The sequence below is a fragment of the Hypanus sabinus genome, chromosome 18, assembly GCF_030144855.1.
Source record: "Hypanus sabinus isolate sHypSab1 chromosome 18, sHypSab1.hap1, whole genome shotgun sequence".
Classification (NCBI taxonomy): domain Eukaryota; kingdom Metazoa; phylum Chordata; class Chondrichthyes; order Myliobatiformes; family Dasyatidae; genus Hypanus; species Hypanus sabinus.
Window position 1 is genome coordinate 58,629,328 of NC_082723.1, and position 24,562 is coordinate 58,653,889.

The following is a 24,562-nucleotide window of genomic DNA, read 5'->3' on the forward strand; positions in this document are numbered from 1 at the left end:
CACTTTGTGGAGAGGCTGTGGAGAAGGGTTCAAGGGTCCATGTCCCAGTTCAACCCCAGCAGCTGAGATAGAGAGGACCTTCTGATCTATGGGCCATTCCCAGGAAAGATATCAAGTGCTGCTGGAAGACCATCAACTCAATGAAAGATGCCCTTTATTCTGCCTGAAACTTGTTGGTCTTCCAGCAAATCAATGAATGAGTGGATGAAATGAATGAAATTAATTTATTTCAGTCAGTACAAACATAACAAAAGACATAATTTACAACAATGATTTCTTAGGACAAAATTACAACAAAAAACATAGATATTCTTTAAAACAGACCAAAAGGGTGTAGGCTGAAGCTACAGCTTATTACGCCTACCCCTCTTACTTATACAACGTATTTGGCATCAATCATCACATCAAAAACAAAAAAAATTTCATAATCTTTTAATGCAAAATCCAACTCCAAATATCATTTATTTACATTACTCCCATTCATTTTAAATCATGTATTTTATATTCATTCATTAAATAATTTTTTTAACTTGTTAAGTGTAGTGCATGTTTTTAAATTCTTACAATTGTTCCATAGATTCATCCGGACTGAAATACAATGATTTTTTACATTTGTTCTTATCCTTTGATTTTGAAATATGCATATTCCTCTTAAGTCATGTTGACTTTCTCTCATTTTAAAAAACCTTGATTAAGCAGGACGTCCATAGCAGAGTGCTGCCGAATGGCACATTCCAGGTCGTACTCAGAGATGCACTGAAGTTGAGATGTGGCCAAAGCAAAGGCTCTGTGGGGAAGTACCACAGTCCAAGATCCTTCCGCTACAGTACCTGGAAGGGCAGAGTCAACTGGCGAAGATGCTCAAATATTAAAATAGTGTATCACCCCGCGGGGGAACACACAGGTGACAAAGGTGATATAGGGCTTGTTTTGACTGTAGGGCTGGACATCACAACTTGTAGACTGGAAGGTGTGAAGTTTGGAGTTTAGGTTTTGTTTCATTGGGTATGAGTGTGTGAGAGTGAGGGAGAGAGATGGAGTCATAGAAGTTTTTCAGTGTGTTGGCACAGAGCACATTCAGAGTGGGGGGATGGTACATTCTGGGAGTGGAAACATAAATGGGAGGGGTTGTGGATGTTCAGTGTGTAACAGGCTGGAAGAAGGCTTTGGGAGATTTTCTCTTTAGGGGTGAGGAATTTTGGGGAGGACTGGGTGAATTTGTAGGGCAATGAATTAATTAAAAGTTAAAGTTGAAGTCTGACCCGAGCCTTATAGGCTCATCAGGCCAGTGCTTATGCCGACTTCTGTGGCGTGAAGCAACTGAGAGTACAGGACTCCCCCCGCCCCCCAGAGAGAACAGCAGTCTATCACAAAGTTAACCCCCAGCATTTTGCCAGTACCCATTTTCAGCTGGGTGGACTGAAGCAATGTATGGTTAGGTGCCTTGCTCAAGGACACAACACACCGCCTCTGCTGGGGCTCGAACTCATGACCTTCTGATTGCTAGTCCAACACCTCAACCACTTGGCTACACGCCACACAATGAATTAACTAGGTAATGGTAAATCGGGAAGTCAATGTTGGTGGGGTGAGTGGGTGTTACAGGTGAGGGGTGGAGTCAATTCGGTGAATGAATTGAATTGGCTTTGTGCGTTGTGAAATGTCAGTGGGGGGGGGTCAGTGAGTTGTAGGGTGATATAGTGCATTCAATATTTCTGCAATATTTGATTAGCCATTCTTTGTTTACAAAATGCATTATGTTAGAAGAAAGTGAATGCCATACTTCATTTAAGCCACATCGTCAATGTAAGCGCTTCACTAGAAAATAAAGACTAAGTAGACAACTATCCCAACTAACACACACAAAATGCTGGGGGATCTGAGCAGGCCAAGCAGCATCCATTGAAAATAAGCAGCTGACGTTTCCGGACGAGACGCTTCATCGGGACACCTGAGGATTTTTCCCATTAGTTTCTGCAGTTGTAAAAGATAACAGGTAGAAGTTTGTGACCTGGGACCGGGGTGAGAGGTACCCCAGCCGCCAGTGACCTTACCCCCACCGCACGGCCGGACGCCATCCGGCGGGAGAACCGTCTGAACCGGATGTGAAGTCAGCGGTTCACCCTGCCCGGAAGTGATTCTACGGTTGACAACCTGGGGGAACAGCGGTGGCGGCGGTTAGGTGAGAGGAATGTCCCCTGGCAGAAGGCGAGGTGGGAAACCTGTGGTCAGAAGCAGCCCAGTTAATGATGGTTTGCGAGCTGAGGCCGTGTTGGGTCCTCCTGACGAGCTGTGCGGCCAATCTACGAGAGACCACGGGCTCTTCCCACGTTTTGTCTGCGAGCCGGCTCTGAGGCCCCCACCCCCGGTTCTTCCCACAGCCTCTGTGAGCCGGCTCGCACATGTAACTCTCGATACCCCAGACTACTCACCGTCTTTTTGCCCCTTCAAGTTATCAGTCCGTATGGGCTGCGAATCATTAGTGGGTGCCCTGAGCCAGCAAGTTTAGCATTCAAAGATGTTATATCCTCTGTCCAATTTCTCCCTTTGTTCAAAATAGTGGTCGTGCATCTTTTCATTTTTGAAATAATAATGGTATAAGAGGTTGTCGTGTTTGTTGGAGTGTATTACCAGCCTCATCAGTTATTACAACAGTTATTTCATCTTCTCATGTTGAAGTCATTAATGAATACTTAAAGAAAAGAATTACTGACATTAACCTTCTGAGAAGAGTAAACTCTTACTGTCTGCAAATCAGCTATTTGGCTCTGCTGCTTGTCTCTTGGCCACCTACAGATACCCGATTGTTACTGCACCTTTCTCAGAATGGTTTTGCTAATATATGGGACCGTGTTGCTTCTCGAAATCAATTTTAACAGTAGTAATGCTGTTCTCATCAAATTCTCTTTTACTTTGTGAAAGAGTAAAATCAAGTTTTTCATATGTTTTTTTTTCTCTCTGTTCTCTTTTAATGATTGCTGTAACTGCCGAGTGACCATTCCCCCCCCCCCCACATTGTTTTAGGTTGCACAGTGCGAGACTGGTTCACTTTTTGTTTCTGGGTTCTTAGCTCCTTTATTGAATTTGCAGTAGCAGTTGCAACCTTCAAGGTTCCTGGCACTGTCCCTATTTTTAAAAAGGTTTGGAAGAGCTGACAGAACACCTCTATCTTCACACACTAGCAACCCAAGTGTACCTGATCTGAGCTCAGTGACTTTTGTACATTGAGCTCACAACCTTTCAACTATGTACCTATTCTTAATCTGATTTTTTTTCTTACCCAGTTCTTTAATGTCTCCTTTATAGACATATTGTTTTTTACACATGCAAATTACTCATTCCACAACTCAGCCATGCTCTGGTATCTCCAACACCTTCCATTTGGTCACGAGCTATCTCCAACCTTCCTTTAGCCACGCCATCAGCCATTTATGTTTGTTACAGAATTTTGAATTTCCTTTTTTATTAGGCGTTAAAACCATTTTCACTGTTTCTTCCTCTCTGATTTCCTTTTCAGGACATCCCTCTATTCTCTGTATTAATCTGGGTTTTCTTGTTTTAGGAATAATACTTGAGAATAGTTTTAGCAAAGTAAGTTTGATTGTAATGGGAAAGCTCTACAGGATTTGCAGATAGTTTTCACTTCCCTCATTATATGGCCTGTTTTACGCAGAGTGAATACAGGGAACCAGTGTTCTTGTTTAAATTAAGTAACCAGGCCTTGTCTGGCAGACCTGAATCTGGTTCAGAACTAGGGTCTGAGGATCCAACCCTGTTCACTCTAGTTCGCTGATAAGGCTAGGATAATTAGTACGAAATTTAGAAATCTCTTGTGTTTTTAATGCTTGATTCATTGTAGGGAGTACCAGATGCAAATAGCTTCATTATGAATTTTGCCTTATTCCAATTTAAAAACTTTACTGTTTTATTCTCCTTTAGTTATGATCGCAGCCACAAAAATACTCTCTCACTGTCATTCAGTCCACATGCCCTAAAATTCGATATTTGTTGGATTTTCTTTGGACTGACTAAAGGATTTTCTTATGAATGAAGACTGGATAAGTGGCAGTTCCCTCTCAGTCCTGCTCCCTTGACCTGGAACATCTGCTTGTCAAATGTCATCTGTCTCTCTGCCCAGGGATCTCACTCCCATCCTGGTAGCAGTGTACATTTCACCCCTGGCAGACATCAAGCTTGCACTGGAGGATCTGAGCACTATGATCAGCACCCTGATTCCTTCCTGATCATCACAGAGACTTCAACCAGGGTAGCTTGAAGAAATGTCTGACAACTACCACCAACATGTCACCTGTAGAACTAGAGGAGCCAAAATACCATCCAGACTTTGAAGGTGGAGCTTAGGACAGTTAATGGCACCGAACGGCAACTCCTTTGCTTGAATCTTCTGAAACAGCTCACCTTTGAGTACATCTACACTGAGTGTTGTCGTAGGAAAGCAGCATCAATCACCACCCTGGTCATGTTTTCTTCTCACTGCTGCCGTCAGAAAGAAGGTACAGGAGCCTTAGGACTCACACCACCAGGTTCAGAAAAAATGACTACCCCCTCAACCATCAGGCTACTGAACCAAAGGAGAATAACTTCACTTGCCTTTGGTATATCGGCAAATGTTTACAGATGTACAGCAGAGAGCATTCTGACTGGTTTCATCATTGCCTGGTATGGGAGGCTCCAGGTTAGTTGTAGACTCAGCCAGCACCATCATGGACATGAGCCTCTTCACCTTTGAGGACCTCTTCAAGAGGTCATGCCTCAGGAAGGCATCCAGCAAATGCCTCACCTCATTACTGTCATCAAGGAGGAAGTACAGGAGCCTAAAAACCACCACTCAACGTTTAAGCAACTGTTGCTTCCCCTCCGCCGTCAGACTGATGAACGGTCCATAAACACTACATTTCTATTCCTCTTTTGTTTGCTTGCTCATTTATTGATTGACTCCAACTTATAACAATGTTTATGTCTTGTTATTTTACTGCTGTTGCAAAACAACACTTTTTATAACAATATGTCAGTGATGATAAATATAATTTTGATTCTGGGGGCACAATTAGTATGAATGCTGCACACTTGATTAGTGAGGAGGTGATGCACCATCAATAACTCTCCGAGATGTGAGGCTTTTATTGACTGGAAGAAAGAAAAAGCAGTAATTGACCACCACACTACATCCTGGAGACTGAGGGCTGGGCTCAGGCCTCAATCGCCTTTATACCGGGGTCTGTGGGAGGAGCCACAGGAACAGTCAGCGGGGGGGGGGGGGGGGGGGGGCGTGTCCAGACAGGTATATGTAGTTCACCACAGGAGGTGATAAGTGGAACCACATAAGAGAGGATGATGAACAGCTGTTGGGGGAGGGGGGGGGGTTAAGATAGGAAGGCAAAGTGGAGGAAATATGAGAGGGGGGGTCCATCAATCAAAAATAGCGCAGAACTGTGACTCTAGCTTTATTTTTGTCTGCTGATTTGTGGCATGTGCTGTTTTGTTGCAGGATTTTGTTGACCTGGATTTGAAGCTTCAGCCCGATGATGAACGACAAGTGTGCCGGAACTTGTGCAGGTACTCTATGTGATGGCGTGTATGCGGTATGTCAGTGGTGGGAAGGATCTATTGCAATTGACTACATGTAGTTAAGTGTCCTCCCCCCTAACGTTGTTCAAATTTCCCTGTTTATACCTCTCTTTTCAGTCTGGTTTTTATACTGTGGGTTATGAGTAACTTTTGCTCATTACTTGAGGCCACACAGAAAGGTGCCATTTGGCCCATCAGTTTCATGCCAGCTTCCAACAGAGTAATACCATCAGTCCTTTTCCTTTTTAGATTTCTGTGTATCCTATAATTTAGTCTTCTCCACCCCTCTCACCCTGTCCCCCCACACACTCTCCTCTCTCCCACCTCCCCATCCCTCTCACCCCCCCCCCAAATGATTGACATATAACATAACGAGACTCGGCCCCAACACAGACTCCTGTAGAACACCACAGGTAATGGCAGCTAATTAGAAAAGGCTCCCTTTATTCCAATGCTTTGCTTCCTACCAATGAGCTACTGCTTTATCCATGCTAGAATCTTTCCTGCAATACCATGGGCTCATAGCTTGTTAAGGAGCCTCATGTGTGACATCCTGTCATAAGTCTTCTGAAAATCCAAATACACGACACCTACCAATTCTCCTTTGTCTATCCTGCTTGTTATTTCTTCAAAGAATTCCAACAGATTTGTCAGGCAAGATTTTTCCTTGAGGAAACTATACAGATAGCGGCCTGTTTTATCATGTTTCTCCAAATACCCTGAGACCTTATCCTTATTAATAGTCTCCAACATCTTCCTAACTACTGAGGTCAGACAAACTGGCCTATGGTTTCCTTTCTCCTGCCTCTTTCCTTTTTTGAAGAGTGGAGTTTCATTTGCAATTTTCCAGTCTTACGGTACCATTCCAGAATGTAGTGATTCATGAAAGATCATTACTAATGCCTCCTCAATCTCTTCTGCAGCCTCTTTCAGACCTTTGGAGTATACACAATCTGGTCCAGGTGACTTATCTACCTTCAGACCTTTCAGTTTCCGAAGAACCTTCTCCCTAGTTATGGTAATTTCACATACTTCATAACCCCTGACACCTAGAACTTCCACCATTTTGTTCCCCCCCCCCCCAGTACTACCTCTCCAGTATCATATTCCTGCGGTCTAATATTCACTCTCGCCTCTGTTTATACTTTGTGCATCTGAAGAAACTTTTGGTATCCTCTTTATTATTACTATCTAGTTTACTTTTGAATTCCACCATTACCTTCTTAATGATGTTTTTAATTGCCTTCTGTTGTTTTTTAAAAGCTTCCCAATCCTCTAACTTCTCAGTAATTTTTGCTCTATTATATGCCCTCTCTTTGGCTTTTATGTTGACTTTGATTTTTTTTTAGCACGATTGTGTCATTTTTCTTTTAGAATACTTCTTCCTCTTTGGGATGTATATATCCTGTGCCTTTTGAATTGCTTCCAGAATTTCTAACCATTGCTGCTCTGCCATAATCCCTGCCAGTATTCTTTTCTAATCAATTCTGGCCAGCTCCTCTCTCATTTCTCTGTAATTCCCTTTACTCCACTGGAATACTGATGCATCTGACTTTAGCTTCGCCTTCTCAAATTTCAGGATGAATTTGATCGCATTATGATCACTTACCCCAAAGAGTTCTTTTACTTTAAGCTCTCTAATCAATTCTAGTTCATTGCACAACGTCCATTTCAGAATAGCTGATCCCTATTTGACTCAACCACAAGCTACCCTAAAAAGCCATCTTATAGGCACTCTAGAAAATTCCACCTCCTGGAATACAGCACCAACCTGGCTTTCCCAATCTACCTGCACATTGAAATCCCACATGACAATTGTAACTTTGCCCTTTTAGCATGCATTTTCTATCTCCCTTTGTAATTTGTAGGCCAAATCCTTACTACTGTTTGGGGATCCGTATACAACTCCCATCAGGATCTTTTTACTCTTGCAGCTCCTTAGCTCAGTTCACTGTGATTCCACTCATTTCGACCCCTTGTCACCTCTTTTTCATGGTTTGATTTCATATTTTTACCAGCAGAGCAACCCTGACACCTCTGCCTTCTTGCCTGCCCTTTTGATACAATGTGTATCCTTGGACATTAAGCTCCCAGCTATAATTTTCTTTCAGCCATGATTCATTGATGCCTACAACATCGTACATGCCAATCTGCAACTGTGCTACTAGTTCATCTGTCTTATTCCTTATACTGCACACATTCAGATACACTTTCAGTCCTGTATGCGCCCTTTTCAATTTTGTCTGCCTTTTACATTGTAATTCATCCTGCTGAATGCAATTTTGCCCTATCAACAGCCTCTCCTCACTGCATGTTCCCTCTGATTGTAAACTAGCTACCTCATCTTCAGCCACTATCATCTGCCTTTTTCCTACAATGCTCCTTGCATTGAAATATACACAGCTCAGGACACTAATCACACCATGTTCAACCTTTTGATTCCTAGGTTTGTCTGAAGTCTTACTAACGTCTGCCTCCATAACCCCTCTGCTAACTGTTCTGGCACTCTGGTCCTCATTCCCCTGCAACTCTAGTTAAACTACACCGTGCAGCATTAATAGGCCTTTGCACAAGGATTTTAATTTCCCCTCCAGTTCAGGTGCAAATCGTACTGTTTGTACAGGTCCCACCTTCCCTGGAAGAGTGTCCAATGATACAAACATTTTATGCCCTCCCTCCTACACCAACTCCTTAGCCATATATTAAACTGTATAATCTTCCTAGTTCTGGCCTCACTAGCATGTGCCACAGGTAGCAATCCTGAGATCACAACCCTGGAGTTCCTGCCCTTTAACTTAGCAGCTAACTCCCTGAACTCCCTATGCAGAACCTCATCACTTATCCTACTCATCCTCTGAAGTGATAATGCTGAGGAATTTAAAGTTGATGTCTCTCTCCACCTCTGATCTCCTGATGAGAACTGAGCTGTAATCAATGAAAAACACCCTGGTGCATAGATCTTCAATGTCCAGATGTTCCAGGGTTGAGTGAAGAGTCAATGAAATGGCAACTACTGTTGACCTGCTGTGATCTGTTGCAAGTTGGAGCGGGTCCAAATCGCTTCTCAGGCAGGAGTTGATGTGCTTCATTACCAATCTCTCAAAGCACTTCTTCACTATGGATATAAGTGCTACTGGACAACAGTCAGTGAGGCAGGTTACAACATTTTTCTTGGGCACTGGTATAATTGAAGCTTGTTTGAGCAGGAGTGTACCTCAGACTGCCAAGGTGAGAGGTTAAAGATATGAATGAACACTCCAGTCAGTGACTGGGTGTCAGAGACAGATACAAATGCTGGGAATTGAGAATGCTTTGACCTGGATTCTTTCATACAGAGATTCTCTGTTGCACATTCTGGGATGTGAGAACTGCTGTGGATTCCTTGTCACAATAAAACTCTGGTGTATGTTCTGGACTGCGTGTAGCTTCTAAACAAATATTTGACAAGATGTTCTATATTTACAGGCACCTGTTGATGCAGATTCTACAGTGGTAGGATCTAGCTCGTAAAGATTCTAAGATGTAACACCTTAATACAGATTCTATTTTGCAGGGAGGCTCTGACAGAGGGTGTTGAATATATGGTATTACCTTTGGCAGGTGCTGGGGTTTGGTAGCAAAGTTATGGGGTAGCTGCACTATTTTGTTGGATTAATTAGTCTTTTTTCAGTTTTAACTAAACTTATATTCTGAACAATGACCAGTTAAACATAGAAACATAGAAAATAGGTGCAGGAGTAGGCCATTTGGCCCTTTGAGCCTGCACCGCCATTCAATATGATCATGGCTGATCATCCAACTCAGAACCCTGTATCTGCTTTCTCTCCATACCCACTGATCCCTTTAGCCACAAAGGCCATATCTAACTTCCTCTTAAATATAGCCAATGAACCAGCCTCAACTGTTTCCTGTGGCAGAGAATTCCACAGATTCACCACTCTCTGTGTGAAGAAGTTTTTCCTCATCTCAGTCCTAAAAGGCTTCCCCTTTATCCTTAAACTGTGACCCCTCATTCTGGACTTCCCCAACATTGGAAACAATCTTCCTGCATCTAGCCTGTCCAATCCCTTTAGAATTTTATACGTTTCAATAAGATCCCCCCTCAATCTTCTAAATTCCAGCGAGTATAAGCCTAGTCGATCCAGTCTTTCTTCATATGAAAGTCCTGCCATCCCAGGAATCAATCTGGTGAACCTTCTTTGTACTCCCTCTATGGCAAGAATGTCTTTCCTCAGATTAGGGGAGCAAAACTGCACATAATACTCTAGGTGCAGTCTCACCAAGGCCTTGTACAACTGCAGTAGAACCTCCCTGCTCCTGTACTCAAATCCTTTTGCTATGAATGCCAACATACCATTTGCCTTTTTCACTGCCTGCTGTACCTGCATGCCCACCTTCAATGACTGGTGTACAATGACACCCAGGTCTCGTTGCACCTCCCCTTTTCCTAATTGGCCTCCATTCAGATAATAATCTGTTTTCCTGTTCTTGCAACCAAAGTGGATAACTTCACAGTTATCCACATTAAATTGCATCTGCCATGAATTTGCCCACTCACCTAACCTATCCAAGTCACCCTGCATCTTCTTAGCATCCTCCTCACAGCTAGCACCTCCACCCAGCTTCGTGTCATCCGCATACTTGGAGATGCTGCATTTAATTCCCCATTTAATTAAATTGATTGAGTTTGTATGGTTGTTTGTTTTTTTCAGCATTTGCTTTAATATCATGAATTGCTAAAACCTGTTTTTCTTTGCATTCTTCGTTGTACTCTTCAAATGACTCGTTTTTTTCCCTCAAAGTCTCTGGATGATGTAGTTCAACATCCAGACTTTCTTACATCTCTCTGTTGAACAGCCTCACAGCCGAAGATGCAGTATCAGCTATTTTAGTCTTCAATATCAAAGTTCAAAGTAAATTTATTATCAAAGTACATATATGTCACTATATACAACTCTGATATTCATTTTCTTGCAGGCATACTCAATAAATCCATAATAGAATAATAACCATAACAGGATTAATGAAAGACCATTCATTAGTCTGTTCCAAAAAACATTGGGCATTAATTAAGGTTTCAAAGGTACATTTAGTGTCAGAGAAGTGTATAAAATATACATCCTGCATTTTTTTTTCTTACAACCATCCACAAAAACTGAGGAGTGCCCCAAAGAATGAATGACAGTTAAACCCCAAAGCCTCCCCAGCTTCCTTCCCCCATGCATAAGCAGCAGCAAACCAATGATCCCCTCTCTCCTACCAGCAAATAAAGCATCGGCACCCTCCACCGAGTACTCAAGCATGCAGCAAAGCATCAGTAAAGACACAGACATGCAGTACCCCAAAGTCTACTTGTTCACCCAGCAATTCATACCGTGACCTGGTTAATCCAAAAGGAGACCAAATCCTGACACTACACGCCAGACAAGAATGGCTGACTGTCTGGTGTAACAAGCTATGAATGAATGAACTCGGTAATTCGACATACCGCAGTCAGTCAGTCAGTCCCCCTCTCTCCCTCCCTAATAACGGAAAAAGAGGTGTCTCCGTTTCACAATGAGAGGGGAGACATAACAAACAACTCACTGATTTATGATGTTAAAAGTCCATTGGATTGCTTGTTCTGAGCTCTGTGCCCAAAGAACTCGGGTCTCTGGGCACACAGCCAGAGATCTAACATCTCCTACAACACACCGATTTCCTGCAGAGGCACTAACCTTGAGCCACCTGCCTCGAGAGCCACAAAATCCTGAAACTCCGAAGGTCAGCTAAATGTCCTTGGTATATCAAATAACAGCCAGTTGTGACACCCCAAGAGCAGGTCCTTTTCCTGCAAAGAACCGAAGTCAGTGTGTAACTCCAGGTCAGGGTCTTCAAAAGAACCCTGAAAGAAAAAATAGAGATATTATAGCAAACATGAAGAAATATGCAGGTGCTGGAAGTTCAGGCAACACACACAAAATGCTGGTGGAACACAGCAGGCCAGGCAGCATCTATAGCATATATGTCAAACTCAAGGCCCGCGGTGGAATTATCTTTGGCCCGCGAGATAATATCTAATTGCTATTAAAGCTGGCTCCAGTAATCGAAGCGCCTATGGCGTATGATATGGCTAATGCTGAGTTTATTCAGGTACCAGGTTTTCAGTGTTTATTCGGTTTCCCTGGTTTATTTCCTGAATATCATTAATGAATAAACTTTTTTTCTATTAGAGCTGGCCCACCGGTATATTGCATGCACCACTAATACTACAAATCCCACAATGCACTGCCAGTGCATTGCTCGCGCTTGCCTTACTCTCTCATCAGCATCCTTATGGCGCTAGTCACGTGTGGTCAACTTTCAGCTATCCCTCACCCCAAAAATGGCTGAACGAAAGGTGGACTTTGAAAACAGGGGTTTTCAAGGCAGGTGGGAGGCAGAGTATATGTTCGCAGATATAAAGGGCAAACCTGTTTGTCTTGTGTGCGGAGACGGTGTGGCTGTAATTAAAGAATATAACGTAAGACGACACTATGAAACGAAACACCACGACAAATACAAGCATCTGGACAAGAAACAGAAGCCTGCGATGTGTGGTCAAAAGAGTGGATTGGTGGGCAGGATCCGGGAGAAGATGCGGGAGGAAAACTGCGCAGGTGAGCTGACAGCTTATCACTGCATCATACACCAGGAATCGTTGTGTGGCAAAGCCTTGAAAATGGAACATATAATGAGCACCATAACACGAGCAGTTAACTTCATAAGAGCCAAAGGTTTAAACCACCGCAAGTTCAAGTCGTTTCTGGAGGAGTTGGGTTCAGAATATAATGATTTGTCCTATCACACAGAGGTGCGATGGTTAAGCCAAGGAAAAGTGCTGAAAAGATGTTTTGAGTTGCATGAGGAGATCTGTCAGTTCATGGAAAGCAAAGGGAAAGACACAACAGAGCTCTGGGATAAAAAGTTGCTTTGTGAAATGGTGTTGCTGTGTGGCATCACGAGCAATCTCAATGCGCTCAACCTGCAGCTTCAGGGGCGGGGTCGTGTGATCACAGACATGTACGCTGCAGTGAGGGCTTTTAAAACCAAGCTGTGCCTGTGAGAGACGCAGATGCAGCAAGAAAACTTGAGCCATTTTCCGTGTTGCCAAACTATGAAAGAGCAGGTTTCTACTGCAGTGTTCCCACGTGCAAAGTTTGCTGAAAAACTTAGCATACTTGGTGCCGACTTCACACGGCGATTTGCCGACTTTGAAGCCCAAAAAAGCAGGTTTGAACTGCTCAGTAATCCATTTGCAGCTGACGTGGAAAGCGCATCAACCAACATACAAATGGAGCTGATTGAACTCCAATGTAGTGACACACTCAAGGCAAAGTATGACTCGGTGGGCGCTGCACAGTTTCTACGTTTCATTCCCGACACAATGCCCCAGCTGTGTACCCAAGCTGCTCAAATGCTCTCTATGTTTGGCAGCACATATCTGTGTGAACAACTGTTCTCTTTGATGAAGATAAACAAAACATCACACAGGAGTCGTCTTTCTGATGAACACCTTCACTCAATTCTGAGGATTTCCTCAGCTCAGAGCCTGACTCCAAACATTGATGAACTTGCATCCAAGATAAGATGCCAAGTATCTGGCTTAGACTAGTGTGAATCACAGAGTGTTGGCCTGTGGAAAAATGTTTTCATTAGAAATTACTCTGGAAAAGCTGCAGATAAAGCCATAAGAAATCAATGCAACTGATTTTTTTATTTATTTAATGTTCAATGTTGTTTTTGTAGGCAATAACCTAAGCTTTGTTAGTTCCAGGTTAATATGTGTAATAAATTCATTTAAATAAGTTTTGCAATAAACGCTGAACCAGTCCGGCCCTCGACTTGTACCGATTTTTAAATTTTGGCCCACTGTCTATTTGAGTTTGACACCGCTGATCTATAGGAAGAAGCACTGTCGACGTTTCAGGCCAAGACCCGTCCTGACGAAGCATCTCGGCCTGAGACGTCAACAGTACTTCTTCCTATAGATGCTGCCTGGCCTGCTGTGTTCCACCAGCATTTTGTGTGTGTTGCAGGGATACTATAGAGCTGTTTCTGAAAATGCAAGCAAAGGAGTCGTCGTTAGGGGACATTGTATCCTAAGCTCCACACCTAATGTGACAAAGGACATCAAACTGCAAATATATCATGTTGTTGTCTTCCCAGCATTTGCATTCTCTACTAGTGCATCTATGGCTTCTGGCTCACTTTAATATTGGCTTTTTTTGCATATTCATGTAGCATGCTCTCTGACTTTTCCTTCTGTTTGGAATGCTAAACTCTTAATACTAATACTAAATGTAGCAAGGATAAAATTCAGATGTTGCTAAATAAACCATTGGGGACTAAATCATAGCACGAGCCACAATCTAAGCACCACACATGACTTGAAATGAGTCAGAGTCCTTTCCACTGTGTCCATGAGTCTGTTCTGAGCACTTGCCCTGTTCTTTAGCAGTTGATTACCTCTATGTTGACACTGCCAGATGACCACCAGAGTTCGACCAGAAGATTGATAGTTTCTATTTAAAGCTTGGACAGCCTCTTGCAAGAATTTAGGTTGAGTGGCATTTCTATAGAATGAAAACTACTGTCACAGTCATTTGAGTGTTGTCAAATAATCATAAAATGATGACACAGTTTGGTAAAAAAAAATGACAGTCCAATCCCACCAACCAGCCTGGTTCTGTTATTTAGCAGGTCATAACCTTTCAGGTACTGTTTAAACATGATGAGTACTTCTGTTTCTACCAAATCCTTTCACACAATAAGTACTAGTAACCTACCATTCTCCAAATGAAAAGGATTACTTTAAATCTGTCCTCTCCCTGGTTTATGATTTCTCTGCTAAAGGAGATAGGTCCTCCCTATTAAAGTTCTTATAATTTTATACACTTCGGTTAAGGTACTCTTCAGCCTCTATCTCAACAAAAAACCCAACCTTTTCATTCTTTTTTCAAGTGAAATCTTTCAGTCCTGGTAACAATTTTTTTATAAACTTGCTGCAGATTCTGTCAGCAGCTGAAGGGAAGTCTCCCGGTTTTAGTTGGTTCTGTATTGGTTTCAGGGATGAAAATTAAAATAAAATTCCAGTGAGAATAAACTTACGGTAGTCTATCCAATCTCCTCATAACCATAGCCATTCCAAGCAATATCCTGATAAATCCCTGCTACAGTCTCGATTGCTATCACATCCTTCCTGTAGTGTGGCAACCAGAACTGCTCACAGTACTCTAATATTTTGTACAACCGTAACGTGACATTTCAACTGTTATGCTTGTTGTCTCAGCTTATGAAGGCAAGCATATTGGATTTTTTTTTTGTTCCATATCCAGTTGATGTTGCTACTTTCAGGGAGATCTAGCTCACACCCTGAAATCTCTCTGTACATCAACACACCTGAGGTCTTTGCCATTTACTCTACGTGTCCTATGAGAATTTGTCTTCCCAAACTGCACTACCTCACTCTTGTTAGGATTAAATTCTTTTATTTTGGGTGACACAGTAGCATAGTAGTTAGTGTGGTGCCAGTGACCCAGGTTCAATGTTTCTGCTGTCTCTAAGAAATTTTTATGTTCTCCCCATGACTGCATGGGTTTGTTCCAGTTGCTCCAGTTTCTTCCCACATTTCAAAGATGTAGGGGGAGTAGGTTAATTTGTTTTGTGTGTACTTGGGTGATGACACCACTGTATTGTGCTGAGAAAGGAAACAAATAGAAATTGAAAGATGCTTTGAATAAATAAGCAATGTTTTACAGTGACGCTTTACAGTATTTGCCTTTGCTGTAGTACTTGGCTGCCCTCAGCTGGTAGTGACAGGATATCGACTATTTGGCTCATTTGACCAGAATGGCCTGTTACCAAAATATATCTCTAAATAAATACATAATAATAAATTTCTTTCTTCCGTCATGCTGCCCAACTTTACAGTTGATCTATTCCCGTTGTTTCCTTAGAGAGCTGTTTTCACTATTTACAATTCCATCTGTTTTTGTATCATCAGCAGACTTGCTATTTGTAACACCTAAATTCTCATCCAAGTCACATGTGAATACGAAAAATGATAAAGGTTCCAGACTCATCCCGGTGGTATGTGTTGTAGGTATCCTGCAGCTGTTCACAGAACAGTACATGGTGATTGCCCTCTGCCCGATGGGCCAGACCGGGGGTCGGCAACCCGCGGCTCCGGAGCCACATGTGGCTCTTTTACGTCTGTGCTGCGGCTCCCTGTTACTTTGGGAAATAATTGGTTGTGGCTACCCTTTTCCTGGCACATCCGAACCGACTCACAATTAGATAGCCTACGGGGGTTTGCGAGCACAGAGCTTTGGAGCCTCTGCGCCATGGGGGGCAGGTTGAGGGAGGCTTAAAAGTGAGGCTGAAGATTTCGAATAAGGTTTTTTCCTTCAACTGCAGTTACCGACTCCGTGTCGTAATTTTAGCGCTGCGCGTAGCTCACCGCTACATGGTCAGTATTTAATTAAAATGTATTTTATGTTAGTTTGTTAGTTTTTGAAATGTAAATCTAAATTTGAAGATTATGGTGATCTTGTACAATCTAAATAAGATGTTGTGGCGACCCATTTCCTGACACATCCGAACCGGCTCACAATTAGCCAGCGTTCAGGCTAAGGGAGATAGCCTACGGGGGTTTGTGAGTACGTGTCTTTTGCAGCATCCGTTCAGTGGTTCAACAGTGGGGGGCGGGTTGAGGGAGGCTTAAAAGCAAGGCTGTTTAGTTCGAATAAAGCTATCTTTGACTGCAGTTTACTGACTGCGTGTAGCAACCGCTATGTGTTTTTATCGCTGGCTGTCCAGAGGGGAGGTGCTGAAACGCTTTGTCGCGTGTCTGGAAGAAGTGAAAACTTTCCTGGGCAGCAAAGGGCTCAACTTTCCTGAGCTGGAACAGCCAGAGTGGCTGGAAAAGCTACACTTCATGGTAGACATGACAGCGCACCTGAACACGCTGAACACAGCTCTTCAGGGGTAAGGACGTACAGCCCTGCACATGTTGGAGGATGTTTTGGCATTCGAGCGCAAGTTGACGTTGCTTGCCAGAGATTTACAGAAAGGCACATTGTCTCACTTGCCCAATTTGAGAGAGTTCAAACAATGTCACGACATGATAAATTCGGAGTATTTACATTCTGCAATCATCGCAATGCAAACATCGTTTGGGAAACGCTTCTGTGAGTTCAGAGAGGAAAAAAACACATTATCCTTCCCGGTCACTCCCCTAAGCATCGATCCATCCCTACTGAATACGACTGCATTGTCAGGTGTGAGTCAACCTGAACAAGTATGATAAATATTTTAATTGCCTATTATTTTACGTATATTCATATGTTTTCATTGTTCAGTGAAATAGTCCTTTTATTTTTCAGGCTGACAGCTGGCTGATGTTATTTTTGATTTGCTGCTGGCGGCAAATTTAAGTTTGGCGTTTTTCATAAATACAAGAAGGACTCAAATAGACGTTGAGTATTTTACTTAAAAGTAACCTTTAACCTAACGTCTTTTTTTTGGAGTTCAAAATGTTTCTGTTGCATGCAGAAATGTAATTTCGTTTTCTCTGCAGGAGTTCATCAATTTCATAAATGCAACACATTATAGTTTGTTTATACATAGCATAAAGGCAAAACAAAACGTTGTATGCAGTGTTATTTCATTTTAAATGTCAAACAGGTTTTGCGGCTCCCAGTGTTTTCTTTTCTGTGGGAAACGGGTCCAAGTGGCTCTTTCAGTGGTAAAGGTTGCTGACCCCTGGGCCAGACGATTTATACAGAAATAGTCTATATCCTGTCACTACCAGCTGAGGGCAGTCAAGTACTACAGTAAAGGCAAATACTGCTCGTTTAAAGCGTCACTGTAAAACACTGCTTATTTATTCAAAGCATCTTTCAATTTCTATTCTTGTTTCCTTTCTCAGCACAATATAGTGGTGCCATCACCCATTTAAAAGAGAATCGAGGCATAATTTTTTTCAGACGCGAGTGTGAAAACCAATTTCTTCAAATGACAGTGAACATGTTTAAGACAGGATCAGATAAGTGGTTGAAAAGAAGGGAGGAAAGATCATTGTGGGTAGTTGGGAATCCAGAGTTGAGGTAGCAGTCAGTTTCTCTTGCTTATTGAATGGTGCAGCAGGCTCGGGGGGCACTACAGGCCATTCAACACTACAAGTCCACTCTATGAAAGAGCTGTTCATCTCCCCCGATCCATTCCCAGAGCTTGGCAACTGTCCTGTTTTACTTATTTATTCATTTTGCAAGTGTGACCATTGTTAAACAAGGCCAGCAGTTATTAATCATCACTAATTTATTTTGAGAAGGCAGTTGCTTATCATCTTGAACTAAAATGCTTTTTCTGTTTTAGTTTGTAAATTGCCATTAAAGCTGTTTGCACCATTCTTTCTGGTAACATTCTATATTTTTGCATGCTGAGCATAAAGAAAAACTTAGTACCTATTGTTTTTATTAATCATTTCAAATGTGTCTGTTGATTACCTACCCTCTGCAACTAAAAAGTTCTTCCTGTTAACTCTGTTAAAGCCGCTCATAATTTTGAGCAACTTCAGCTTCACCTGCCCTGTTTAAAGAAGAAAACAACTCCAGTGTTTGCATGGTTGCAGATAAGTAAGGCCCTTCTTTCTGGGTGTTGTTCTGGTAAATCTTTTTATTTTTTTATTACTATATTTTGTCAGTTCATAATTGCCTTAACAAGTGATTTGGAGGGCCATGTCAGAGAGCACTGAATAACCAACCATCTTTCTCTGAGTCTGGAGACACATAATCCGTAGGTCCACAGACAAATGTTTGTGACGAACGTGGGTATCCATGATGATCTGATAGCTTCATTACCATTGTTCTGGAATATTGCTTTTTAGATTTTTTTATATTAAAGAATTTTAGTTCTCTGGATAGGAGTTGCACTCTTTTGTTTGGTTTAATAAAGCAGGAGGTGGAGATGAATGAAAGAGAATGACAGGGAAAATGAATGAGGGGAGAAAGAAAGAATGGGGTGAAGGAAGAAGGTTGGTGAAAGTGGTGAAACTGCACTGGAGGGGTAGGTTCAGAAAACATAGGACGGTAGGATGGTTTGGCAAGAAGTGGATGAGCTGAAAAAGGAAGGTGTGAAGGGCGGAAGGGTTGGAAGATGTTGTGAGGGTAAAGATAAATATAGAGAAGAGGGAAGAAGTGTGTTGGGCAGGAAGAAACTTCTCAGAGAAAGACGCTAACACAAGAGGTTCTGTTCACTATGCTTAAGAAATCCTGCCTCAGGAACCCTGCCTGTGTTTTTAAGGTTACTAAGAAACTTGATGACAAGAAGAATGTAGGCGTGGGATACACGGACTATAGCAAGGAGCTGTATGCTAGGGTGATCTAGAAACTTGGGGGCCATTGGATATCAGGTGTTTTGGTAACTGGGTCCAGATTGGCTGGTTGATAGGACACAGAGGAAAGTGATGGAGGGTTTTTTTTCTCTGACTAGAAGTATGTAAACAGTGGTGTATTGCAGGGAATGACACTGGGACCTTTGTGATTGGTTCAATCAAGCTTGTGAGGCATGAGCTTGCGGCTCTCAAATCAGATTTTACTCTCCAAATGCTCGTAAATCCTGTTGAAGAATCCACTCTTGTCACTGGTGAATACAGAAGCAAAGTATTTTTTAAGGACCTTGATGCACCATCAATAACTCTCTGAGACGGGAGGCGAGATATCGGCTTTTATTCACTGGAAGAAAGAACAAGCAGTAATTGACCACCATGCTACATCCTGGAGACTGAGGGCCGGGCTCAGGCCCCAATCGCCTTTATACCGGGGTCTGTGGGAGGAGCCACAGGAGAAGTCAGCCGGGGGGGGGGGAGGGTCCAGACAGGTATATGTAGTTCATTCACCTTCTCTGACAATAGGCATGTCTTCTTTCATCTCTGTTCAGTCCTACCCTCACTCTAGTCATTTTCCTGTTCATCGCATACTTGCAGTATGCCTTTGGGATTTTTCCTTAATGATGTTCACCAAAGCCTTCTCATTTCCCTTCTCACTTTCTTAAGTCCTTTTTTAAACTCCTTCCTGACTGCCTTACAATTCCCTAGACTCCTGTCTGATCCTTGCTTCCTAAACCTTGAATGTGCTTCCTTCCTCTTGATTGAATGTTCTGTGTCTCTTGTCATCCATGGCATTCAGTTTAGGTGAGAGGAGAAATATTTAAGGGCAGTGTGAGGGATAATTTTTTTTCCCACACAGAGGATAGTGGGTATATGAAGTGGTAGTGTGGTAGGGATGGATACAGTTACAGTGTTCACAAAGCATTTGGATGGATAGTTAGATTCAGATTCAGGTTTATATATCCCATGCACATTGAAGTGATAACACCTAACACTCCTGAGTATAAACACACGTTCCGGCTCCCACAGGATGGGAAAGAATAGAAAGATATGGGCCAAATGCAGGGAAGTGAGACTAGAGTAGGTCTGCAACTCGATCGTGGTGGAGTCAGGCTGCAGAGCCTGCCCTGTGCTCCACGATCCTACGAGTCTACGACTGAAACCATTCAAATGACATCACTCTCCAGCAGGAAGTGAGTGATGACGAGTAGGGGGCAAGGTGAAAGTTAACTGGCAGCATGGATGAGAAATAATGTTAAATAAGAAACTGACTAAATAAGTTGCCTCCTCTCCTACTGCACAGACTGGCCCCTCTTCAGAAATGTAAGCTCTCTTTGTCTTTTCGTTGCTGTACTTAACACACAGATCTGCTGTGTAGTGTGGCAGTTTGTTTAATAGTGTTAGACAGTGCACCTCTAGCATTACTGAGCAGTGACAGTCCTGCAGTCCCAACAAGGATTAATAAAATCATCCAAACGTGATGTTTGTTGGAGGTTTGTTTAGATTGTGAACGGGATTTGGCCACTAATCTTGAGTGACAGCTTGAAAGTTAGCAGTTTTCAAGGTGACACAAAGTGCCCATTCTATGCTTAGTAACAATCCTACAATGTCTCAAGTGCATCCTGTCACAAGCAATTAATCTATTTCTCCCCAGGCCTGGAGCCTCTTCACTTGCTTCGCATCCTGCAAGCACACTGGACAAAGAGGGAGATTCATGAGGTAAGCCCCCTATTGATAGAACCTTACAATAGGCCTTGGATTTATGCAGTGTGTGTCTGCAGCAAAACATGGGGGAGCATTATTCATGTAAGTTTGTGTTGATTGTATGAAGTAGGTTTGCACTGGAAATTGTAATTTAGGCAGAGGGTGGAGTTAGGAACGGGAGAAAACTTCAGAAAAGGAGCAATGATGCAAAACTATGAAAATCACTAACCATTTTGATTTAGTGGCTCAGTTTCTTTCCCTAACTCAAATCGCATTGAGTTTTCGGAACTGATTTGAGTGATCTTGTATGCTTTGAACTGATCATTTTGGTTTCCAGAGGAAGGACAGACTCTTCAGGTGAATATGTAGGAATGTAGACAGCCTGCTTTATGGTTGTTACACCTGCCATACAGACATGACACCTGTTCATTTATCTCCCCATTCATCATCTTATCCCAATATTTGTGACTCAGACATTTTAACAGTTGAAGCAGGGATTTACTAGCCCTTCAGTGAGGGCTAGTCAGTATGAAGACTGTCGATTCCTGTTCTTATGCATGTGAAATACATATGAGCTACATTACCCTCTCACCCCTCCCTTCTCTCCTCTCCCTCTCCCTTACTGCCCTGCTGGCACCACTCCTTTCAGCACCCACAGTTGCACTCTTTTCGGCCTCCCTGCCTGTTCTTCTTTCCTGTCCATTCCTCTTGCCGTTACAGTCATTGTCTCTTTTCCCCACTCCTATTACTTCCTTTTCCTGCTTTTCTTGCCCTTGTTTCTCGACCCCCCCCCCCCACTTCTCTCCCCACTCCCCTCTCTCTCTCACCCACTTGGTGTCACCACAATCTGCACCTCTCACCCCTCTATCGCATCAGAAAGTGATCTGGCCAAGTGATAATTTTTCTCTTTGCAAGCTACATTTTAGTAATAGCAAAAATATCATTTGTTTTTCTCTGCTTTAAACTCATCTGCTATGTACTGCACTTCCCTGTGTTTTTGGATGAATGTTCTGCTATCACCAATGATATCCTTGATATTCATACCAGGGAGGCATATACCAAACTAGATTACAACTGATACAACACTGCCAATCGGATGTCCTAACAATTGAGTCCCCAATATGCAAAGAGGCAGCAAGGTGATATAGATAAGAAAAGTGAAGAAATGTGTCCTGTACATACAAAAGTGAAGAGGTGTGTCCTGTACAGCCAGACTACATTGCAGTGGTCTTGGCTGTGGCCTACACTCTCTTGAGTTGTGGGATGACAATTTCCTAAAATGTGCAATTCATGTAACAGTCCTTTGTCTTTAGTCTGCCCTGATGTCAGCTCCAAAACCAGGAGCTCAAACTTCTTTAGTTGTCGGTGTTTCCCATACCTGAGGTTGATCAGGATGTGTGAAACGTCTTGGAGTTCCCACATGGCACAGTTGTGCATTCCATGTGGTTGACATGGCTGAATATACCCCCATTGGTTGGATTAATTCACGTGCTAGAAGTATACGGAGCTTAAAAAGAAAACCACTCAGCAACAAACCTCAAACTGGCCACTTGCCTTGTGCTGGCAACAACCAGTTCAGTGATGTAGCATCTCAACATCTTTCACTCTATTACTCCTCCTCCCAAATCCCCAGATTTCCCAGTTTCCCAAGACTGCTCTTTTTTTTAAAAAAAGGAATCCCTTTTCTCTGAGCATCAGAATCCCACACTCACTAGATATCTAAATTTAGTTCTCTACAGAAACAAACAAATTCTGGAGTTTAGTTAAAAAGAGCAACTGTCCTACATCACAAATTCCTGAGTGTATTGCATAAAGAACTTAGTTCTCAACAAATCCCTGCATTTAGTTCTCTGTAAAAGCAGTCCTTTTCTGAAGATTTCAGAGTTTGGCTCTGCATTAAAACAATAAAATCTGGAGTTTAGTTAAAGAAGTGATTGTTTTTCTTTCACTTAGTGGGAACGTGCATCATGAAGGTCATACTTTAAAAGAGTTTGTGCAATCAGTCTGTTGGAGTTATGTTATTAAAGATCTCATTCTGTGGGGTTTTATGTAATTGGGAGCCTCTGTGGAAATGTACATTATTGAAGTCTCACTCTGTGTTATGTGTGTTATCAGGGATCTCACTCTTTAGGATTTTGTGTCACCAGGTTTTATTCTGTGATATTTGAAATGTTTGTGTTATAGGGGTTCTGCTAATGTGGTTGTATTATTGTACATCTTATTGTGTGATGTTGATGGAGTCCTAAAGAAGGGTCTCGGCCCAAAATGTCGACTGTTTACTCTTTTCCATAGAGCTTTTCCAATGACCGCCAGCATTTTGTGTGTATTGATGTTGTATTATGTTTTAAAAATTTATTTATGGAGATGCAGCACGAAATAGGCCCTTTGAGCCACACCGCCCAGCAATCCCCTGATTTAATCACACTGTAATAGCATCACACTAACCCAGGGGTCGGCAACGTTTACCACTGAAAGAGCCAAAATGGACCCATTTCCCACAGAAAAGAAAACACTGGGAGCCACAAAACCCATTTGACATTTAAAATGAAATAACACTGCATACAACGGTTTTTTTTTGCCTTTATGCTATGTATAAACAAACTATAATGTTTTACATTTATGAAGTTGATGAACTCCTGCAGAGAAAACGAAATTACATTTCTGCATGCAACAAAAACATTTTGAACTCCGAAAAAAAGATGTTGGGTTGAAGGTTACTCCATAGTTAGCCTACCTTGGATCGAAGAATTAAAAGAAAGCGCGCACTGGCGGGTGTCAGGCATTGGCAGTGGTGATGTATATTAATAGCGATAAAAAACACGTTGTAGCGGTGTAGCGCTACACGCAGCGCTAAAATAAAGACACTACAGTCAAAGGTAACTTTATTCGAACTAAACAGCCTTGATTTAGAGCCTCCCTCAACCCGTCCCCGTGGGCGCGGATGCTCCAAAAGACATGTACTCACAAACCCCCGTAGGCTATCTCCCTTAGCCGGAACGGTGGCTAATTGTGAGCCGGTTCGGATGTGCCAGGAAATGGGGTCTCCACAAAGTTTTTAGATTGTACAAGATCACCATAATCTTCAAATTTCAAATTACATTTCAAAAATTAACAAAACACGGGGAGCTGCGGCACAGAGATCAAAGAGCCGCATGCGGCTCCGGAGCCGCGGGTTGCCGACCCCTGCACTAACCACTATGCTACCATAGCACCCATTTTTAGCATTAATCCACACTTTCTTTACAAAATGTGTACATCATTAATAAACATGCTTAATACTAGAGAGAAAAAACTCTAGGAAGTTTGCATCTCCATAGTAAATGTCAATAACACAACCCTGAGTGTGAGCGCCCACAATAACACTATTCCCATAGACCTCAATGTTCCATGGGGCGGCATGGTAGCGCAGTGATTAGCACAGCACCTTGCAGTACCGGCGACTCGGGTTCAATTCCCATCACTGCCTGTAAGGAGTTTGTATATTCCTGTGACCGTGTGAGTTTCCTCCAGATGCTCCGGTTTCCTCCCGCATTCCAAAGGTAGGTTAATTGGTCATTGTAAGTTGTCCTGTGATTAGGTCTGAATTAAATTGGGGGTTGCCGGGCAACACTGCTCGAAGAGCTGAAAGGGCCTATTCCACACTGTCTCTAAATAAAATAAATGTGACTGATTCTATGCAGTATTGGTTCATCTCCTGCCCATATACCCAAGAAAACGTTTGTGAACCCTTTGCAATTGCCTGGTTTTCTGCATTAATTACTCATAAAATGTAGTCTGATCTTCATCTAAGTCATGTGATATACAAACACAATCTGTCTAAACTAATAACACACAAATGATTGCACTTTTCAGGTCTTTATT

At 42.4% G+C, this 24,562-nt stretch overlaps 1 protein-coding gene across 5 annotated transcripts in view; it reads left to right on the forward strand.

Annotated features, from left to right (window-relative positions):
* Positions 1-819: 819 nt before the first annotated feature.
* Positions 820-24,562, forward strand: part of exd3 (exonuclease 3'-5' domain containing 3) — a 170,107-nt gene continuing 146,364 nt past the window's right edge. For 2 of the 5 annotated variants that reach the window (XM_059994439.1, XM_059994441.1), the window contains exons 1-3: positions 820-2,182; positions 5,510-5,577; positions 20,652-20,716. In XM_059994439.1, the coding sequence (XP_059850422.1) occupies positions 5,544-5,577; positions 20,652-20,716 (99 nt within the window). In that variant the 5' untranslated portion in view covers positions 820-2,182; positions 5,510-5,543. Of the gene's footprint in view, positions 2,214-5,509; positions 5,578-20,651; positions 20,717-24,562 lie in introns of all 5 variants that reach the window. The other 3 variants (XM_059994440.1, XM_059994443.1, XM_059994442.1) reach the window with 3 other exon arrangements.